General features: G+C 39.8%; 1 protein-coding gene across 2 annotated transcripts in view; it reads right to left on the bottom strand.

Annotated features, from left to right (window-relative positions):
* Positions 1 to 6,060: 6,060 nt before the first annotated feature.
* Positions 6,061 to 19,465, bottom strand: part of LOC149321476 (ninjurin-1-like) — a 45,910-nt gene continuing 32,505 nt past the window's right edge. Inside the window, exons 3-4 of one of the 2 annotated variants that reach the window (XM_089522886.1) lie at positions 15,422 to 15,562; positions 6,061 to 10,206 (exon numbers count right to left, since the gene is read on the bottom strand). In XM_089522886.1, the coding sequence (XP_089379012.1) occupies positions 10,199 to 10,206; positions 15,422 to 15,562 (149 nt within the window). In that variant the 3' untranslated portion in view covers positions 6,061 to 10,198. Of the gene's footprint in view, positions 10,207 to 15,406; positions 15,563 to 19,465 lie in introns of both variants that reach the window. The other variant, XM_089522877.1, reaches the window with a different exon arrangement.

Below are 19,465 nucleotides of genomic sequence, written 5' to 3' on the forward strand. Positions count from 1 at the left end.
TGCTGTGTGAAGGAGCCACAGCAACAAACCGTGTGGCTCCTTCATGCAGCAAAAAGTGGCTTATTTTTGCGGAGCAGAAATGGTGTAGCAAAGCGCCAATGGCGCACTCGTGGCATCATTTCTGCCGTGCAACGTGCGGACGCTAGGCATCCACAATGTCAAAATGGCGGTGCCCATGTAGAATGGGCACCACCATTTTGTATGCACTCAGCGCATACTAGGGTTAGGAGCGTCCGGAAAGGACACCCCTTTCTAACCCTAGTACGTGCCGTGCAATTTCCGCCCGTTCAGAATGGGCCTAAGATAGCAAAAGTTATTAATGAAGAATAGACAAGCTAGGAGAGGCTGAAGCACTTTGTTTTTGCCTGAGTCTACTGGGAAGGGAAGAGTCTGTCTCCTCTCTTCCCCCCCCCCCCAAAACGGTTGAGTTACTTCAGGGCAAACTACTTTTGCACTTTGAACTCAGTTTGCAGCAACTGAAGTAAGACGAGGAGAAAGAGGTAAAGAGATAAAGAAGAAAGAGATAAAAAATGGGACATTTTAAAAGCAGCAGGGAAAGTGGGATGATAGGTGATTAATTCAAATTCTTTATGCCAAATTGGGAGAGTATGTATTTTAGAATACAGCATATAAATGTAAAGCAGGGACGCTGAGGATATGTTGGCTTCTCATGGCACCCTGTTGTTTCACACCTCCTCCTGCTATGTGCCCTGATTTTTTTTTTTTTTTAAGTTAGTAAAAAGGCCCATCTCATACTCTGCATTAGAAATGGAGACAGTTGAACCCCTCCCCTCCTCTGATGGTTTTATGTCCAGGAAAAACCTTGTTTTTCTAGTAAGGAAAGTAAACTGTATCCCAACAATCTGAGGGGCCAATGGAAGGCAATTTTGCCATGTAAACCAGAAGCTGACTTGAGCTTTACTCTCTGATTGGAAAAATATTTTCTTAGGCTTAAAACAGCCCACTCCCGTAGCAGCACAGAATCTGTGTGGGACTATATTGATTTAGTGGAAGGTGCAAAAGAAATACTTTTTATTTCTTTTATTTGACAAGCAGCATGTCTTTGGACTTTCCAACGTGACTTGATTCTGTTTCTCCCCTGTGCTCTTAGTGAGATGTAAAGAATTACATCTTGTAGTCCTGTGAAATATTACTGCTGATGAGCAAATTCTTGGAATTAAATAAAATAATTGGGGGGAGGGAATAGTGACAGAGATACAACAGACTCTTTTCTTCCGGTTATTGTGATAATGATAAGCATCTCAAAATTATCCACCTCCAGGAATGTCTGGAAGCAGAAGCAAAACAGTCTCTGCTATAGGAAGTGAAAACAACAGAGTAGTAATTCACAGGAACAATAACCAACTTCTTCAATGTGTGGATACTTTTTAGAACTACTTTGAATTTTCAGCTTGGGGCATACTAGGTTTCCTGCTCTAGACACTTCTGTGTCTGTTTACACTGCATAGACAAAAAAAAAAAAAAAGAGGTCATTTTGTGAGGAAGATAGTTTACAGCAGGGGCATCACTATGGATGGGGGTGATGCCACTGCTCCCCAAATGTTGAAGATGTGAGGTGAGGCATGGCTCAGTGGGTTGAGAAAGGAGATGCTCACTTGCAGTCACCATCATTGAGCAAATCAAGAATCTTCTCTGCTCACTGAGCCTCAATGGTTGCGGACGCCTCTCCTTCGTCCACCTTCCTTTTCCACCCAGCCATCAGGCCCAGAGGAGGCGCCCAGGTGGGCAGAAAAGATAGGCAGAGGAAGGGAAAGAAGCAAGGAGGTGACTGAAACATGGAATCAGCCTGCCACCTGCACTGCTGCTGTTGAAAGCCCTTCTCTTGGGGTGGAGATGGGTAGTTTCATTTTATAATTATTTTTTATTGTGGGGTGTGTGTTAAAAATGATTTGCACAAGGTGCCAAATATGCCAGGCACACCACTATCCTATACACAAGTTTCCTCAGATAAGAATAGCATACAGTCAGTTGTTCAAGGAAGATTTAGGTTCTTCCTAAGTACCAGCAACTTTTAACTAAAAACACATTGATAAGCCCAGTCCTTTTTAAATAGTGCTTTTAGCTCTAAGCTAATAGCACAGTTAACTGTCTCTACTCATAAAATGGCTTTTTCCTTCCAGTAAAATGCAGCATGTCATGCGCTTAAGGGAATTAGAACCAACTCATGGGAAGAGTTCTACCATAAAATTGGGGCTCAGTGCTAATAAAGACAGCCATAGGAAGCAATAGTCTAACTCACCCACTTCTGCTGAGGAGAGAGCGGCATTATAATGAGCCGTGGTCCCAAAGTGAGTAATAAATGCTCAAGTTGCTTTATTGTTCACATTTTGGTTTTTTTATTTTATTTTTGCTGTTGAAACACGTGCCCAGTACTGAACAGTCCTCAGCTCTTAGTGTATGTCAGGAATATTACAGAAAATATAACTCTGACTTGATGCTATGATCTCACATTTAGACAAAAGGCACTGTGAGACCAGCCTTATAAAGTGGGAGGGGAAAAAAACCAGGGATAGCAGAATTCTTTTTCAACCCAAACAACAATCCTCTGGTGGAGATGAACTCACAGGACCATAATGCTTTTTTGAGCATTACAGATTGCCAACACAGTTGGCCTTCATATCCTTGGATTTTGCATCCACGGATTGACAACATTCAACAACAAAAATATTCCAAAAGACAAACCTTGATTTCCCCATTTTATAAGGAATACCATTTTAATGTGTCAATGTATGTAAAGGGACTTGAGCATCCACAGATTTTGGTATCCATGGGGGTCCTTGAATCAAATCCCAGCAGATAGCAAGGGGCCACTGTGCTGGTATTACAAGAAAACAGGAAATTACACTTTTACTCCTGGTGCCCCATTACATTTCCTTGCGCAGTGCCCCCATTCTCTTATTTTTTTTAATTTGTTAGTTGCATTTGTCTCCCACCTTTCCTCCAGTGGGAATCTTGACTGTCCTGTTCCCATTTTATTCTCACAACATCTCTGTGATATGAGAGAGAATGACCTGCCCAAGGTCTCCCAATGAATTTCATGGCTCACTAGGGGCTTCAAACTTGCCCATCCATTTCTTGGTTCAGCACTCTAAGCATAACATCACACTGGCCTCTGATCTCATGTAACAGTTAAAATATCCTTTAAGCCAGTTTTCTGTATGGTTAAGGGAGTTGTGTATTTGAAAAAACAACTTTCCCTCCAACAAAGCAAAATGTTTGTGAAATGGAGGAGACTTTTCTTTTTAAAAATGCTTGCAATAGAACTCAACAGTTTGCGGTTCAAATGGGAAATAGCAAAAGGTCTTATTGGGCATGCCTCAACTCCAAATTACCAGAATGCAGTGAATTATCATTTCCTGATATTGAGAAGGTTGTTAAAACTGGCGTCAAATGCACACACAAAGGAAGCAGAGGACCTGAAGGGAAACTCTGGCTAGATATGGGGAAACAGTACATAGGAGATAAGCAAAGCGAGGAATAGTGAAGGAAGTGTGGAAACACAGATAATGCAATGAGCAGCATAAGTAAATACAGGAAAAATAAGGACAGTGTCAACAAAACTGCAGGTTGTCATGCACAGAGACTCAGGGACCCTTTATCGCTTAAAACCCCTGTAAAACAGTAATTTCCAAGTATTCTCAGAAGAAGCTTCAGCAGTCATTCAGATCCTATAACAGTGATGGTGAACCCTTTCGAGGCCGAGTGCCCAAAGTGCAACCCAAAACCCACTTATTTATTGCAAAGTGCCATGTCCCTCTGGCTTTCTAATAACAAACTCTGGCAAAATATGTGCTGGGGCGACGGCACATGTGCCCATGGAGAGGGCTCTGAGTGCCACCTCTGGCACGCGTGCCATAGGTTCGCCATCACTGTCCTATAATCTTGGTCACCCTTGGTCTGCCATAACAGACTAACAGTGCTGAAAGGCAAGTGGACAGTGCAGCAGGATTTATTCTCGCTCCATTAGTTCTCAAGCCTGCCTTTTGTGGTCCTCTTCCAGGTAAATACAATGAGAACTGAAGGAAGGAGGTAGCAGTATGTTCAGCAGCTAATGCCTGCCTGTTTCACCTCTTGCTAGAAGAAAAGCAAGCCTAGCTCTTCAAATGAGACAGTGTCAGTAGGTACTACAGGCCAGTGTTTTGGCAGAAGGAAGTGGGAACAAGGGTTGCCAGGTGTTACATTGGCCTTTATAGCTGTGCAATTTGACCTGTGTCTTCATCTGCAGCGATAAAGAAATGCCATTTTTTACATTATGAAGATTAAAAAAAACCAGCATTTGCTTGTTACTGTAAATTAAGGTGGGAATTGTGTGGCCTGTGGGCTTCATGCACCATGGGGTGTTTGTGTGCAAACACATAGCTTGCAGCCCTTGAGTCCCTTGAAGCTCCTGCAACTTAAAAAAAAAAAATTGGTTGTAAAAAGCCTCCATGGGCCATGGTTTTGGAATTAAACACTCAAGCCACAAAGCAAAAAAGTCCACCGAGTGACCAAAACGTCACTTCTGATCACAGAAAATGGGAGTTATGGTGAAAATGGCCCTCAGCCCCCCAGTGCATGCCCTTTCCAGCCATAGCTCTAGACAATATTAAACACTGCCTTACCTCTAAAACAGGTATGGGAAAAGTCTGGCCTATATGCATTTTTTCAACTTGTTTTGCTCCAAAATGATCCCAAGTGGGGTTGTGGAGGGCATTTGATTGGCATTTGGAGGCGCTTCAGATGAAGAGTCAAAACAAATGTCTGCATTAAAAAAAAAAAAAGACAATCTAATGGCCCAGGAAGCCAAAACTCATTTTGAGAATGCCTGCCATGTCCCCTAGGGAATGTTTGTGGACATTTGGGGGTAAAACATTTGATTTGATTTTTGCAGGAGCAAATGAACTGTGGCTCTCCAAGATCTTTGGAGACCAATGCAGCCCCCTAGACTTCCACAGTTGCCCACCTATGCTCTAAAATGCCACACGTCCTGTTGACAGGAGCTATGGAGGGCTTATTGCCCTTGGTCTCCCATATAACTTATAGGGAGAATTTTAGAGATGTCAAAGCAATATAAAAATTCTTGAACTGATAACAAATGCAGCACTTCATTGTTCTGTTGTATTACTTCATCCTCATAAATATATTTCCCTGAGGAATAATCTCTATGGAAGTAACTAGTTACAATTAAAACCACTGAGGAGCAGGTGACAATGAAGCTATTGTTTACATTACATTACAATTGCAAAATGAGGAATAATTTCACTCCTTTTGCAGTGTAACTGCACTGTTTTAGTTATGAGTGTGTGTGGCCTTTCTCCATATGTGTTTTGATTTTGAAACACAAGCCAATGGTTTATGGGACTGCTGATTTTTTAAAAAAGTAACTTAATAAAAACCCCAATGTTGTTTTCTGCCTTCAAGTTGATTCTGACTTATGGAGAACCTATTATTACATTTTCCTGGCAAGAATGTTTGCCACTACCTTCCTCTAAGGCTGAGAGAGTGTGTCTTGTCCAAGGTCATGCAATGGGTTTCCATGGCTGAGCAGGGATACAAACTTCTCCTAGTCCAAGACTCAAACAACTACAACATGACGATTCTCTATTTTAACTTTAAAAAAAAAATCCTAGAAATACCTATTCGTCACTTTTGAAAAATGAATAAACAATTAAAAAATGAATAAATACTAGAATAAATAATAAATAGTAAAAATAAATAAATATTATTGTATTGAATAATATTCAAAAATATGCTTTTGAATAATGGATAAATAGTAAATAGTTACTTTCTAAAAGCTGCACCTGCAGTGGTACTATGTTGAGGCCTCAGAAATGTTAATTACTTTTTCAAACATATTTTTAGAAAGTTGATTCTCAAAGTCTATCTCAATTTCAGTAAACTGACAGTGTAGAATAGAAACAAAATGCCCTGAGCCCAACTCAACGAAACTGTGCTCATTCACTTCAAGTTTGTATCTGCAAGACTGCAAAAGAATCAGAAAATGAAGGTCTGAATAAAATGTGAGACATACCCAGCTATCAAAAATGCTTTATTGATCAATGGAAAATTCATCTTCATAATTAAAGTACAAACAATATAATGTAGCTGCAATTAAAAAATAAAACAAGGATCCAAACCTGAGTAGAAGGATCAGAACTATTCAGATCCCACTTCCAGCAAAGGACATTTACAGTATATATGGCTGTATACACTCTGTGATGAGGCACTCAAGATATAAATGTCTAGAATATAATTTTAGATGACTTAAATACAGAGCCAGACATTTTCCCAAAAGACAGAGTGTCTGTTATGGATACACTGAATTTCCTTGTTTCTCAAACAGCAATTATTGGGTGGGGCAAGCGATTTTCTCTCCAACCACTGGTGTCAAATGGCTGTATGAATATTGCAGGCCTCTATTGGATTGTCCTCTGATATCATTTGTGACAAGCAGCGTAACACACCCACAAAATTTATTTCTCAGAGGAAGAAAGGTCCTTTACAGAAGTGTTGATGTAACTCTTTTTCAGAAATGATGAATCCAGTAAGGATACATACAAGGATATACTCACAACAGTTTGGTCAAACTAGACAAGACATTAACCAGACATTTTTCAGAACACATCTGAAAAAGACACTTCTGTTTGTCTTAGCATGTGATTTTTCCAAACTATGAACTTTATCGCACAGGGCTCCAGGCAGGAATGAGAACGGGACAAAAGGAGCTTGGAAGGGAACAGAATGAGTGGGGGACGCATTTTACTGCACACAAGGAGGTCCTTCACTCGTTCCGTTCCCTGCCCTTCCGTTCCCAATCTGTGCCCAGAGGAGGAGATTTTTGAGAACTGTTTTGAACAGTTCTCAAAAACCGCCCCCTCTGGAACGGATGGGGAACGAATGGGGAACAGAGTGGAATGAGTGACTTTGCATGCAGTAAAATGCGTCCCCCCACTTGTTCCTGCCTCCTTCCATTCCATTCTCATCCCTGCCTGGAGCCCGTGGTGTGATAAAGTTCCATATTCTCTACATTTACCATGCTTAGTTTTGTGGTTCATCACTAGAAAGTAAACAAAGACTTAATTTGCAAGTCTGATTGCTGAGGCACTTATTTCTGAGGAAATCCAGCTGCAGGAGTGCAAATGGGTACTAGCAGGGAATATAGTAGTGAATTTGTCTGATTTGTGAACTGTTTGGTCTTTCCCATCTTCATTTTTCAGATTTATTTGATGGGCCTACTCAATGCCAAATTCATCTATATTTCAATCTAAATAAAGAGTTAAACACACTTAATCCCATGGAAATGAATGGGAATAAGTGAATTTAACTCTGCATGAAATTAATGCCACAAAAGATTGTTGTCTTGGTAAGTTTCTTCAGAGGGGGTTTGTCATTGCCATCCTAAGTGGCTGAGACATTATGACTTGCCCAAGATCACCCTGTGGGTTTTCATGACCAAGCAGGGATTTGAATCCTGCTCTCCAGAGTCATAGTCCAATGCTCAGACCACTACACTCACTGGCTCTCTGTAAGATTGTTATCAACCGTAAATTCTGAAGTTAAAGATCAGTCCTAAGCATATTTTTGTTGTTCTGTGCATTCAAGTTGTTGTCAACTTATGGTAATGCCCATGGGGTTTTCTGGGGCTGAGAACATGTGACTTGGCCAAAGTCAACCAGTGGGTTTCCATGGGTGAGCAGGGAATTGGACCTTGATCTCAAGAGTTGTAGTCCAAGCTCAAAACACTACACCATGTTGGCTCTCCCTTAAGCATATTTACTTGGAAGTAAGTCTATTCCAAGAGAAGGTTCTCTTTAATTAATATTCTTAATCTCACAAAATTTTAAATAACCATATTTTTAAGAACTTTTGAAAAAATATGTAAAAAATTATACACTCCGTTCTATAAAATATTTGCTCAAATTTATGCTGACTCCAGATCATATTAAAGCATTACAGAGTTCAGGTAAATAAGAAATAATATTTTAAACTCAAAATTTACAAGAATTTCAATATTACATTAGGGTTAGGAAGAGTTAGTTGAATGTTGCATTGTACTCTTTATGAAGCTACAAATTAATAAGTAACTACAAGAGCTACTAACTAAACCAATTATAGAGCAATCTGAACAGCAACAAAAAAGAAACATATCTCAAAAGATACTGTGTTGGATTCATGCCCTCTCAAATAAGTGATTTAAGATAAATGTGACCAGTTTGAGCCGCACATATTTCAGTGGGTCTACTGTTAAGCATTCTGGTCCAATCCATTATTTTTTACTTAGCAAAACCAATGAATAAAAACAAAGAACCAAGATTTTTCATGCACTCCTCTTCTATTTTCTTACCAAAAAAGAAAAAAAGAAAAAGAAAAAAAAGAATAAATAATGTAATTATAATCAGTGGAAGAACTTAGCAAAATGGCAAAAGAAAATGCTATGATAATGAGCTATACAGGATGGATATGTTTGCATGTACGCACACACAAAATAATGAAATACAGCAATGATAAAGTTATGGCCAAGATCCAGTGATGTGCTTCTAATGGATCCCACTGTTTCCACCAAGTCCCTCTTGTTGAGTGCCAGGATCCCACTGGAGTTCCATCAGCAACTCCAGTCCCTATGGTACCCCCCCCCCCCCACTTCCTCTAGATGGCTGAGAAAGTCTCTAGAACAGTTTTTTGACATTGGCACAGAAGGCAGCAAACAGGAGGGAGAAAGGAGATGTCAATTCAGCTGGCAGATGTTATGAAGCCCACTGTTACATCTCAGCCAGTTTCTATAAATCTAAAACTAAAGGCAGTTTCTCTTTAATGTAAGATAAATAATGAATACAATGGTTAGTTTCTTAAAGGAAACACATATGATGTAAACAACTGATAAAGGACAAAGGTATGTCATTTGAATAATTTTATTTCCCAATTCACCTCTAGGTTCATTTGGAAATGATGTTTTGAAAATGATGTTTTCCAGTGCACAGTTATTAAAAGAAAACAGGTGTGAAGATGAAATCACATTGGGGGTGAGAAAGGCTTGCTGGAGTTTTAAATACCCGCAGGTTGCAAGCCACTGTACACTTATTGAGGGACAAATCCCTATTTTTCCCTCTTGAAGGAGGCCTTTGCTCCCAGTTTAACAGATAACAGTACATCTGCAGGCAAGTGCACCATGGCTTCTTTAAGAATTCTCCCGAGTGCCAGAAGGATTTTAAAAAAGGAAGCAAGCTACTCATTGAAGGAATCAGTTTGAGCCCAGAGCTGAGCCTCCCTTATTCAGATTGTGCTTGGCTCCTGCTGTTGGATTTATGGGAGACAGATGCTGTTGGGATACATAGGTTTTTGTTCCAATTCAACAGGGCTTTTCTTAGGCATATTATGAACTTCATTTTAAGATACTGCTTCCTGTTTGAACTACTGTTACTGTTCCAAGCAAAGTATGGCCTCAATAAACTCACACAGAATAACAAAAGATTTTTTTTAAAAAAAAGAAAATGGAAAGGATTTAAAAGGATGGATTCTGGCTTCATTAGAAGACTTGGATTTAGAGCATAAATCATGAATACACAAACATGAGGTATCATCAAATGACCTTCAGAGAATTGAAAGCAGAGTGTCCCAATACTTCCTACCCTTTCAAATGAATGCCCTGTAATGATAAAACATATACTTTATCTGGGATTATATAAATAAATAAAATTGCATCAGCTCTTTGAATTGCATAAAACACTGGTTTCACAGGCTTTTAGGTGGTTTAACAGACTAATCTGTTCTTCTTTATGCATAATTTACACATGCTTTTCAATACATATGTGGAGGCCATGTTTTCTGATATAGAAATTATCTCCACTGTTCAGCACCTCTCAGGAAAGTGAGAAATTTTCAGTGCGATGGAGTCATAAGATATAGCTTAAACAGCAGTCTTCTGTGATAAAATGGCAACAGGTTTATGTGAACAATTGATGCCGGTATCAAATGCTGATTCTAGTAAGCGGAATCTTTTGCACTGCAAAATTAAATTCAGTTTTCACAACAGGAACAGTTCATCATCCTTGCACAAAGTTAAGCAATTGTGTAGAATGACCTTTCTGCCACAGAGTTCACCTGAATGACAGAGACATCTTTGTTTGAATTGTTACGAGTTCTTCATGTTTTCTATCCAAATTATCTCCACATGCAGAAACTCTCTATAGAATTCAAAAGCTCACATCTCTAGGAAAAGAAAGGAAGAAAGGAAGGAAAAGCAGTTAAAAGAATCCATGTTACATAATAGTGACTATTTTCGAAGATAGGCATACTATGGCGCGTTACAGACCGCCATATTGTGGCAGTCTGGCTCCGCCTCCGCTTTAGTGTCCGGGAGCCGCAGCGGCCAAACCGTGCGGCTCCCGGACACTCCGAGGAAGGAGCGCGGACATCGCGCTCCTTCCTGGGCCCCGGAAGAGACACCACGAGGCGCTAGTCGCGCACTTGCAGTGTCACTTCCGGGGTGCGACGTGCGGACGCACAGCGTCCGCTATGTCAATATGGCGGTGGCCATGTGGAACGGCCGCCATCATTTGTCACGGACCCTGTCCGTGATAGGGTTAGGGGTGTCTGGAAGAGACGCCCCTTTTTCAAACTGGGACGTCCTCAGGACGTCCCTAATGGCAGTCTGTAACTCGCCTATACTTCTAATTTAATTCTCACCACTAATTCCATTCCAGAATATTTCAATGAAAGCCAAATCTTTCTGACTTCTGTAAATTCTGTGAAATATGCAGAATAACAAGTGTATAAAGTCTTTACCAAATCTTTATCTTCAACCTTTACCCAAGATTAGGACTTGCTCTGAAGATGGGCTATATCACTACAAGAAATATCACCATTACCTTCACAAGACCATAAATGAGCAGATAAAAAGCATTTTGTCTATTATAACAGAACGTCTCCTCCTAGGGAGCTTATAGGCTACATTTCACACCATGTGGAGCCTGGAGGTAACCATTGACAAATATTCTTTAATTTTTTATCTTACATCTTCTTGGAGCCTAAATCTGTTCATGTTCTCTTAGAAGTAAAGATATTATACAGGCATTTACAAAGTGAACAGGGAAAACTGGATAGAGAGAAGATTTTCATCTCCTCACGTATTACTAGAATCCAATAGAGTCATCCACTAAATATGAATGGCGGGGACAGATATAAGGATCTCTTTCCTCAAGCAGAAAATGGTTAAAATGGGATTAGATAAATTAATGGAGGCTAAAGCCATCAATCATTGCTAGTCAGAATCACTGTGTCTCACCCCTATATTAAAGATAGGTGTTGTATTCATGTCTCATTTATAGGCTTTCCATAGGAAGCTGGTTGGCTACTGTGTGAACTGAAAGCTCAACTAGTTATGCTTTCAGTCTGATCCACTACAGTTTTCTGATATTCTCAACAAACTCCACTGTGTTCAGCCAACCTTACTGTGAGTGGCAGATTAGCAAGCAAAAGGGCCACAGTAGTCAAGGAAAGATAGAAATACAGTGTATAAATATAACAATAATGAGTATTACTTTTTAAAAAGAGAGAGAGAGAAGACAAAAATGTACAATAAATAAAACTAAATTTTTACAGTTTTACCTGTGGAAAGTTAAAGGTGACTTCCATCTCTACTACAGATTAATACTACTGTATTAAACTGTGTACTCATTTTGTTTAAAATAAGTCTGAGCTACAACGTCCTTCATAAACTATTGGGAAAAATGTTTCTCTTCCTGTCACTTTGACAGATGGTATCAGCAAATATTGGTGCTACTGTTTGACAAGGCAAAGTGACATTATAGAGTAGAAGTACTGGCAGACAGCCCTGGAATTCCATCTTGCCATTAGTCCAAAACAACCTGAATCTGTTGCCATTTTCAGTGTGCCACATGGCCAGTGTTTTCTTTTATTATCCTCTAAGCATTTGATGGAAACTTAACAATACTAGAGTTTGTTGTATTTATAGGTCAGCCTGTGACCCAACAGCATAGGAAGCTGCCTTACACCAAATCAGATTTTTGGTCCATCTCAGCTAGTGTTGTCAGTTCTGACCAGCAGGAGCTTCTCAGGGATGCAGATACGTATCTTTCCTAGCTCTATCTGGGGATCCCTGACATTGCCTGATAGCCAAGGATTAACCAAGCCTGGCCTGCTGAGCTTCCAAAATCAGACAAGATCAGGTTTGGTCAGGGTTGCTTGACTCATTTTTGGAAGTTATCAGCCACAGCTCACTATGCGAGAGACTCAGTATGGCAGTGCTGGGTTGTGAGTTGTTCCAGCTTTTCAACCCTTTCCTTACTTCACTCCCTTAAGATTTCTTACTATCATCCAGCAATCTGACAGCCATGCACTTTTCTGTTTATATTGCTTTTTTTGAAGAGCTGAATGTGGAACTGTGGCAGTAAAGGAGTACTGGAGATAGTGCTTGTCATGGGAATAAATTTCTACCAAGATTGTCTATTGCCAAACCACTGACCTAGAGCTTTCTAAATCTCAGAAAAGCCCAGGGACTATTTTGAATCATGACATGTTTTTAAATTGTTATAATGGGGAAAAATCCAAGTAGCTCTATATTTCCATAAATATCACAGCAAACTGTGGGCTAGAATTCCTAATCCAGGTTTCTTGCAGAGGATATGAAGCGGTTTATCTGGGGAAAAGGAGTGGGGGGGGGGGGGCTTTCCAGTTTAAAATCTCTGCACATTTGGACATAAGTTATCAAATGAATTTATCTTTCATATATTTAGTACAAAAAGATATTGTTTGACAGGAATTCATGATTTCCTTAAAAAGTAAATTTTTCTATATACAGTGGACTTTCCCCATCTGCAGGGGTTTGGTTCCAGGCCCCAGCACAGATGAGAAAAATGCAGATTTTGTGCCCCATATTATTCTATATGTGTCCACTGACGTGTCAGTGTGTTTGCATGCATGCACCATCATTTAATAATATGGCATGTGGTGATCTGCAGGTGGTCAGATCCATAGATCACCAGCCCGCTGGTATGGAGGGTCCACTGTAATACCATAGAATTTGACTATACTTTCACTGTTGGGGAAAATCACCAATGTTTCTGTTCCTGGGACAACAACAGAACAGAAGGTTGTAGAGAGGAAGGGGGTTGTTATTTGTTTCTGCTGCTTTGTACCTCTGCTTCACTAGTGAGACTATGCTCTTTGCAGGACTAAACTGTGACTCAGCAGGTACTTCTCACCATCCACCACAGATGCCTTGTGTGTCTGGAACACAAAAGCATGACTCTTGTGGGGGGCAGGTTCACTGTTGGTGGGTGCATTGCTCCTTTGAGGGAGGACATTTCAGGCAAGAGCCTGTCCTTTTGAAGCAAAGGGGTTGGATTGGATGGCTGTTGTGCCATTTAAATGAATGGGGCTCATGCATGCTCCGGCACGGCAGCGTGTCCGCACAACAGGCGCACACCCCATTACTCCCTATGGGACCTGCCATCCTTTCTCCCAGTGCAGCTTTCAGCGTATGCTGAAAGCTGTGTAAAGTGCACCCGCATATGAAACAGGCGCAATGTAGACTGGATGAAGGCAAACAAACTGAAACTTAATCCAGTCAAAACAGAAGTGTTCTTGGTCACTAGGAAGGCAGATCAGGGAACAGAGATGCAGTCTGTGTTAAATGGAGTTACAGTTCCCCTGAAGACACAGCTTTACAATTTGAGTGTACTCCCAGACTCAGCTTTGAACTAGAGGCCAGGTTTCTGTGGTGGCCAGAAATGCCTTTGTACATTTATTTATTTATGTCAAGGATTTATATCCCACCCTTCTCCCACAAAGGGATTCATTGAAAGCTTGTACACCAACCTTGCCTGTTCTTTGAGATGCTGGGTGTGGTCACAGTGGTAAATGCCTTAGTTATATCCCATATGGACTAGTGTAACATATTCTATTTGGAGTTGCCTTTGAAGAATGTTTGGAAACCTCAGCTGATCCAAAAATCTGTAGCCAGCCTGTTAATTGGAGCAGGTTACAGAGACCATGCAATGCCCCTCTTGAAACAGCTCCACTGGCTGTTTCTGGGCAGAATTTATATTGATGGTTATGACTTATAAAACCCCAGGCTATTTGGCAGACCATGTATGAATTGGCCTTGGGTCTTTTTATGTTTTTAATTGTATTGTTTTAATTGAAATGTAGTAGTGATGGGTGACTTCAACTATCCTGATATTTGCTGGAATTCAAACTCAGCCAAATCTTCAAGGTCTAGCAAATTCCTCACTTGCCTCGAAGACAATTTCATTGTCCAAAAGGTGGAAAAGGCAACAAGGGGGTCAGCTATTTTAGATCTGATCCTAACCAAGAAGGATGACTTGGATAATGGGGTGCAAGTGGTGGGATCCTTAGGTGGAAGTGACCATATTCTCCTGGAGTTTGTTATACAGTGGAAAGGAGAAGCCAGGCAGAGTCAGACACGCATCCTAGACTTTAGGAGAGTGGATTTCAGTAAACTTAGAGAAGTATTGAGGGTGACCCCATGGTCAGAAACATTAAAAGAGAAGGGAATTCAGGATGGATGGGAGTTTCTCAAAAGGGAGATACTGAAGGCACAATTTCAAACAGTTCCAGTGAGGAAGAAAAACGGGAGGTGTCTCAAGAAACCAGGATGGATGACTAAGGAACTTTCAACCGAGCTAAGTTTGAAACGGAACATGTATAAGAAATGGAAAAAGGGGGAAATCACAAAAAAGGAATTCAAAGAAATAGCAGGCATGTGTAGGGGTAAAGTCAGAAAAGCTAAAGTGCAGAATGAACTCAGGCTTGCTAGAGAGGTTAAAAAGAATAAAAAGGGCTTTTTTGGATATGTCTGCAGCAAAAAGAAGAAGGAGGAAATGGTAGGGCCACTGCATGGAGAAGATGGCAAAATGCTAACAGAGGACAGAGAAAAGGCAGAATTACTCAACACCTTCTTTGCTTCAGTCTTCTCAGAAAAGGAAAAGGGTGCTCAACTTGAGGATAATGGAGCAGAGGACAGAATAGGGGAATTTCAGCACAGAATAAGTAAAGAGATAATAAAGGAATATCTGGTTAATCTAAACGAATATACATCTCCAGGAATTAAATAAAATTTTCTTAAAGATATAGTGTTACAGTGCAAATGTGCAATTTCACAACAAATATTAAAAAATTGTTTTGAAGGGAGAAGAGATATTTTTGTTCTCATACATCTTGGAATTAAAAAGATACCCATTTGAGAATGAGAATAAAATGTTGCAGCCAGGAATTGTCAGAAAATAGTCTGGGACAATAGAAAAATTGCCCAGTTATTTTTTTAAAAAAACAAAAAACCTGAGAACTATAGCACCAAATACTGTAATCCCCAGCAATTTCAATGCATTTTCTGCTATGGACCCACACATTAGGGACTGCAACTTACCTCTATATCACTTACTGATTGAGGCTGATGGCTTCTGAACTCCAAAAGCAGTGATAAAGATATTCACTACTACTATAATAAAGACCAGTCCAGTTGCAAGATTATTCAGGAAATCCAGTTTGGCATGTTTTGCAGGATTATTAAGGTCATATTTGACTGCAAGAAAAAATAATGTGAAAGATGATGATTTTATCACAGGAGCACAATTACAAATGTAGCAGATGCTTATTACTGTTCTCTAAATATCTACTAGGCGTGTAATGTGAGTATTGTTCTCTAAGCAGAACCAGTGTGGTGTATCATTTTGAGTGTTGGACTAAGACTCTGGGAGACAAGAGTTTGAATCACTTCAATCAGGGTACTCCAGTGACTCACCTTGGGCAAGTCACACTCTCTCAGTTTTAAGGAAATGGCAAACCTCCTCTAAATAAATCTTGCCAGGAAAACCCCATGGCAGGTTCTCTATAAGCAAGTGGGCAAACCACTGTTTTCTAACAACTGCTTCAGTAGAAAAGAACTCAGTATAAGGAAGTAATATTTAAAATCATGTAACAAGAGATCTCATATGAGAAGTGTGAAACAACGATTTTGAGTTCAGTCACTCCCAGTCTAACACTCTCTATATGTGAAGTTAAAGGCTTTCATGCCCGGCATCCATAGTTTTTGTGGGTTTTTCGGGCTATGTGGCCATATTCTAGACTTTATTACTGACATTTTGCCTACATCTGTGGATGGCATCTTTAGAGAAGATTATGTTTCACCTGCATCTGGGGCTGGCATCTTCATTCTGCCACAGATGCAAACGAAACATCAGGAATAAACCCTTCTAAAACATGGCCACATAGCCTGAAAAATCTACAAAAAACTACTCTCTATATGTTTTGGACTTCAAGTTACTTGATCCTTCATCATTAGCTCTGTTCACGGGAGCTGAGGGGAACTGAAGTCCAAAACATTTGGAGAACACTAGGTTGGGAAAGGCTGATTCAGATTTTAATGAGCTATTTTTCCCCCTCTTGATGCCTTTCACTAGCTTTTTGACAAACGTTTACAAACACAGCCCAATTTTATGCATGTTAAAGTATTTGGAAGAAAATACTTTAAATAAGGAAATAATTACTATAATCAACAGAATCAAAAGACTTCTTAATCTGGAATCTACCGTGTTTACTTAATTTTAAACGGTATATGAAAATTTATCTTTTGATTGCTGAAAACATGTTTGCCCAAAATTTGCCTCTTATTCCACATCAGCTCTCTGCTAGTGATTCCTTCTTACTGCTTTCATTTTTACAAATAGAGAACATTTCACTTGCTTAATCAAATGGCATGGGTCAAAGACTTGCAAGTGATGCTTAGTCTTATTCAATGCTTTGGTTGTATAAAAACATCATTACCTTGTGTTTGCTTGTATCTTCTATTTGCCTGAGTTGCTAAATGGTAAAGACAGTTGGATGAGCAGAAATGTAGCTCACGTGGAGTTATTTTTATTCTTAGCTCTTAAAAATGTATAAATGGGCTAAATTAAATATGTATGCTTGCTCATGAAATCATATGAAGTCTGGAAGAAGTGTGCCACATTTCTCTTCCTCAGCTCTCTCCCCAAATGACCTTGCATTAGCTGACTTGTCACAAAGCAAGGAACAGAAAGAACAAATCTGAGTCCAAGATGTTTTTGCTTTGTTGGATTTTCTATCATAAATATGTATGAGCCATGTCAGAGTGGGGTCCAGTTTGTCCACAGAACAATGACTGTGAACATATGAATGGGTGAAACTGGCATGATCACCAAACCTTTCTTTTGTTTTTATTTGTTTAAGGTGATTCCAGCAAAATAAGAAAGATGAAGTAAGGGCTTTAAAAGTTTCAAGTACCAGTACAAAGATTCTTTGTATTCCATAAATACTATTTTATTTTGAAGGTACACACATTGCGTTGAACCAGTTACAGAAAAAGTACTGGAGATTTTACTTACTTCATTCATAGGAGTACTTTATTCCTGCATGATAAAGGGTTGGACTAGAAGGCCCTTTTTGGTTCCTCCCAACTCTAAGGATCTATGGTTCTATGATTCCTTTGAACAGTAGGGTTCCCTCATTCACAAAATACCTTGCAAACTCCCCCAAGGGATTGAAGTAGACTATTGTGTGACCTCTCATGGGAAATTCCTGTCCAAAATTCCCAAAGTATGCAGGCCTGTTCTCATGGATCTTGGCCACAGCACCTCATTTCTCAGACACTATAATAATTCAAAACAAAAAGCATGATTCCAAGAAATGGAAACAGTCCAGAATTATCCAAATGATGCAATGGGGGTTTTTCAGAAGCTGATACAGCTATTAGATTACAACATTAGGGTATTTTTCCCCCAGTAGGCTGCTCTAACTGCTACTGGCTCAGTGCAGGACTCCCTGATTAATGTATTCAAAAAGTCATCCAGTTGTGCAGCTGACATATGCAATGATTCTTCAACACTGTGGGCATGGAAGAAGGATAAAAAAGCAAGAATGTCTATTAAGAAAGCAATGTTCTGAGTTTTCAAGGGGAATTACAGTAATCCTATTCCATTATTAAAGTACTACACAATGGAGCTATACTCAAAGCTATTCTTAAGTACAGGTATTGTTAAGGATTTTATTATAGTAATCTAATCCTACTGTCATTTAGGCAGACTTTCTTGCCTTCTTTTTTCACTTTTAAAAAAAGAAATGAAAAGGCTGTTTAAAAGTGAGCTTTTTACAGGATGAATATGTGGTCGTATAATGCCACGTTAAGAAGATCCTCCTCACAGACACAACTAAAATGGGAACATTCCCATTCAAAACATCCTCCCCTGGCACTGTCACAGCTTTTAAATGTTGTAATCTGGGCAGGAAGTCCTGGCATTTTCAAACAGGCAAAAAGTTCAACTTTGCTCACTTCCCAATTCAACATAGAACAAGGAATGCATGCTTCTCTTCTCCTCTCATTTTCATGAACAGAACAAGTTGCTGTTAAGGCACAATGAAAAAAAAAACCTGAAAGATTTCAACCACTTCTAGTTGTAATTAAAAAAAAAAAAGATATTAAAAACAAGTGAAGAGGGGAGATTTCTACTAAAAAAATATAGAGGCTTGGAATCTGCTAAGAGGAAGCTGCTCTAAAAACCCAGGGTAAAAGGCATAGAAAAGGTTCCTAGCAGCTGAGCTAACCACTTCCTTCCCTTTCTGCCCCAAAATTTAAAGACAGCCAACAATCAGGATCACAAAAACAACCAGTTTAAAGAGAAGAGCAACCAATTTGGGCCCCATTCACACTACAAAGTAACCCGCATCTCCGATAGCCTGAGTAAGCTATCATATCAATTTGGATCACTCTCATTTTGATCTGGAACGGTGGCAAGTGGAAACTTCAGACTGGATTTAAATGTCATGGAGAGATTCACTGCCTTAAAACATAGTGGGAATTGTGAATCAATTTTGAATCGATTCACAGATGCAAATCTCTCTCTGCAAAAAACCTAAGTTTGACTGGCCCCTAGGACCTGAATTTCCCTGAATCAAGAAAATGTCATGTTCCTGTCAAAGTGAAGCTGCTAATATCAATAACATGAGAAGACACAGACAGATGTGTGGATGGCTGCAGCTCTCCTGCTTTTCTTTTACTCCAAGAACTGAATAATGTATGTGAATGAAATTTCCCAAAGATGGCCTCCCACGGCATGTTTGCTGCATCGGCCTCCCAGCTGGTATCGTTCACACAAAATCCAAGGTGGAACAACAGTTTACTTTCCACAAACTGGGTTGATCCAGGATCATCATTAACCTAAGATAGAGAACAGCCATTGAAATTGATGGGATTTAAGTTAGCGTGACTAACAAGTCCCATTCATTTCAATGTCACTTCCCTAAGTGGAATCCATGTTGAACTTTACTCAGTGTTTCCATAGATGAGTGAGAAACATTATCTTTCAGTGGACTATCTGACAAGCTCAGAGGCTGGAACTTAAGAGTGATATCCCTAACTAGAAACTGGAGTGATGCAGTTGTCTCACCTTCCACCCTTTCAAACTAGATTGGA

The sequence above is a fragment of the Sceloporus occidentalis genome, unplaced genomic scaffold (genome assembly GCF_023333645.1).
Source record: "Sceloporus occidentalis isolate IW3139 unplaced genomic scaffold, rSceOcc1.0.p SCAF_1, whole genome shotgun sequence".
In the NCBI taxonomy this organism is placed as follows: Eukaryota; Metazoa; Chordata; class Lepidosauria; order Squamata; family Phrynosomatidae; genus Sceloporus; species Sceloporus occidentalis.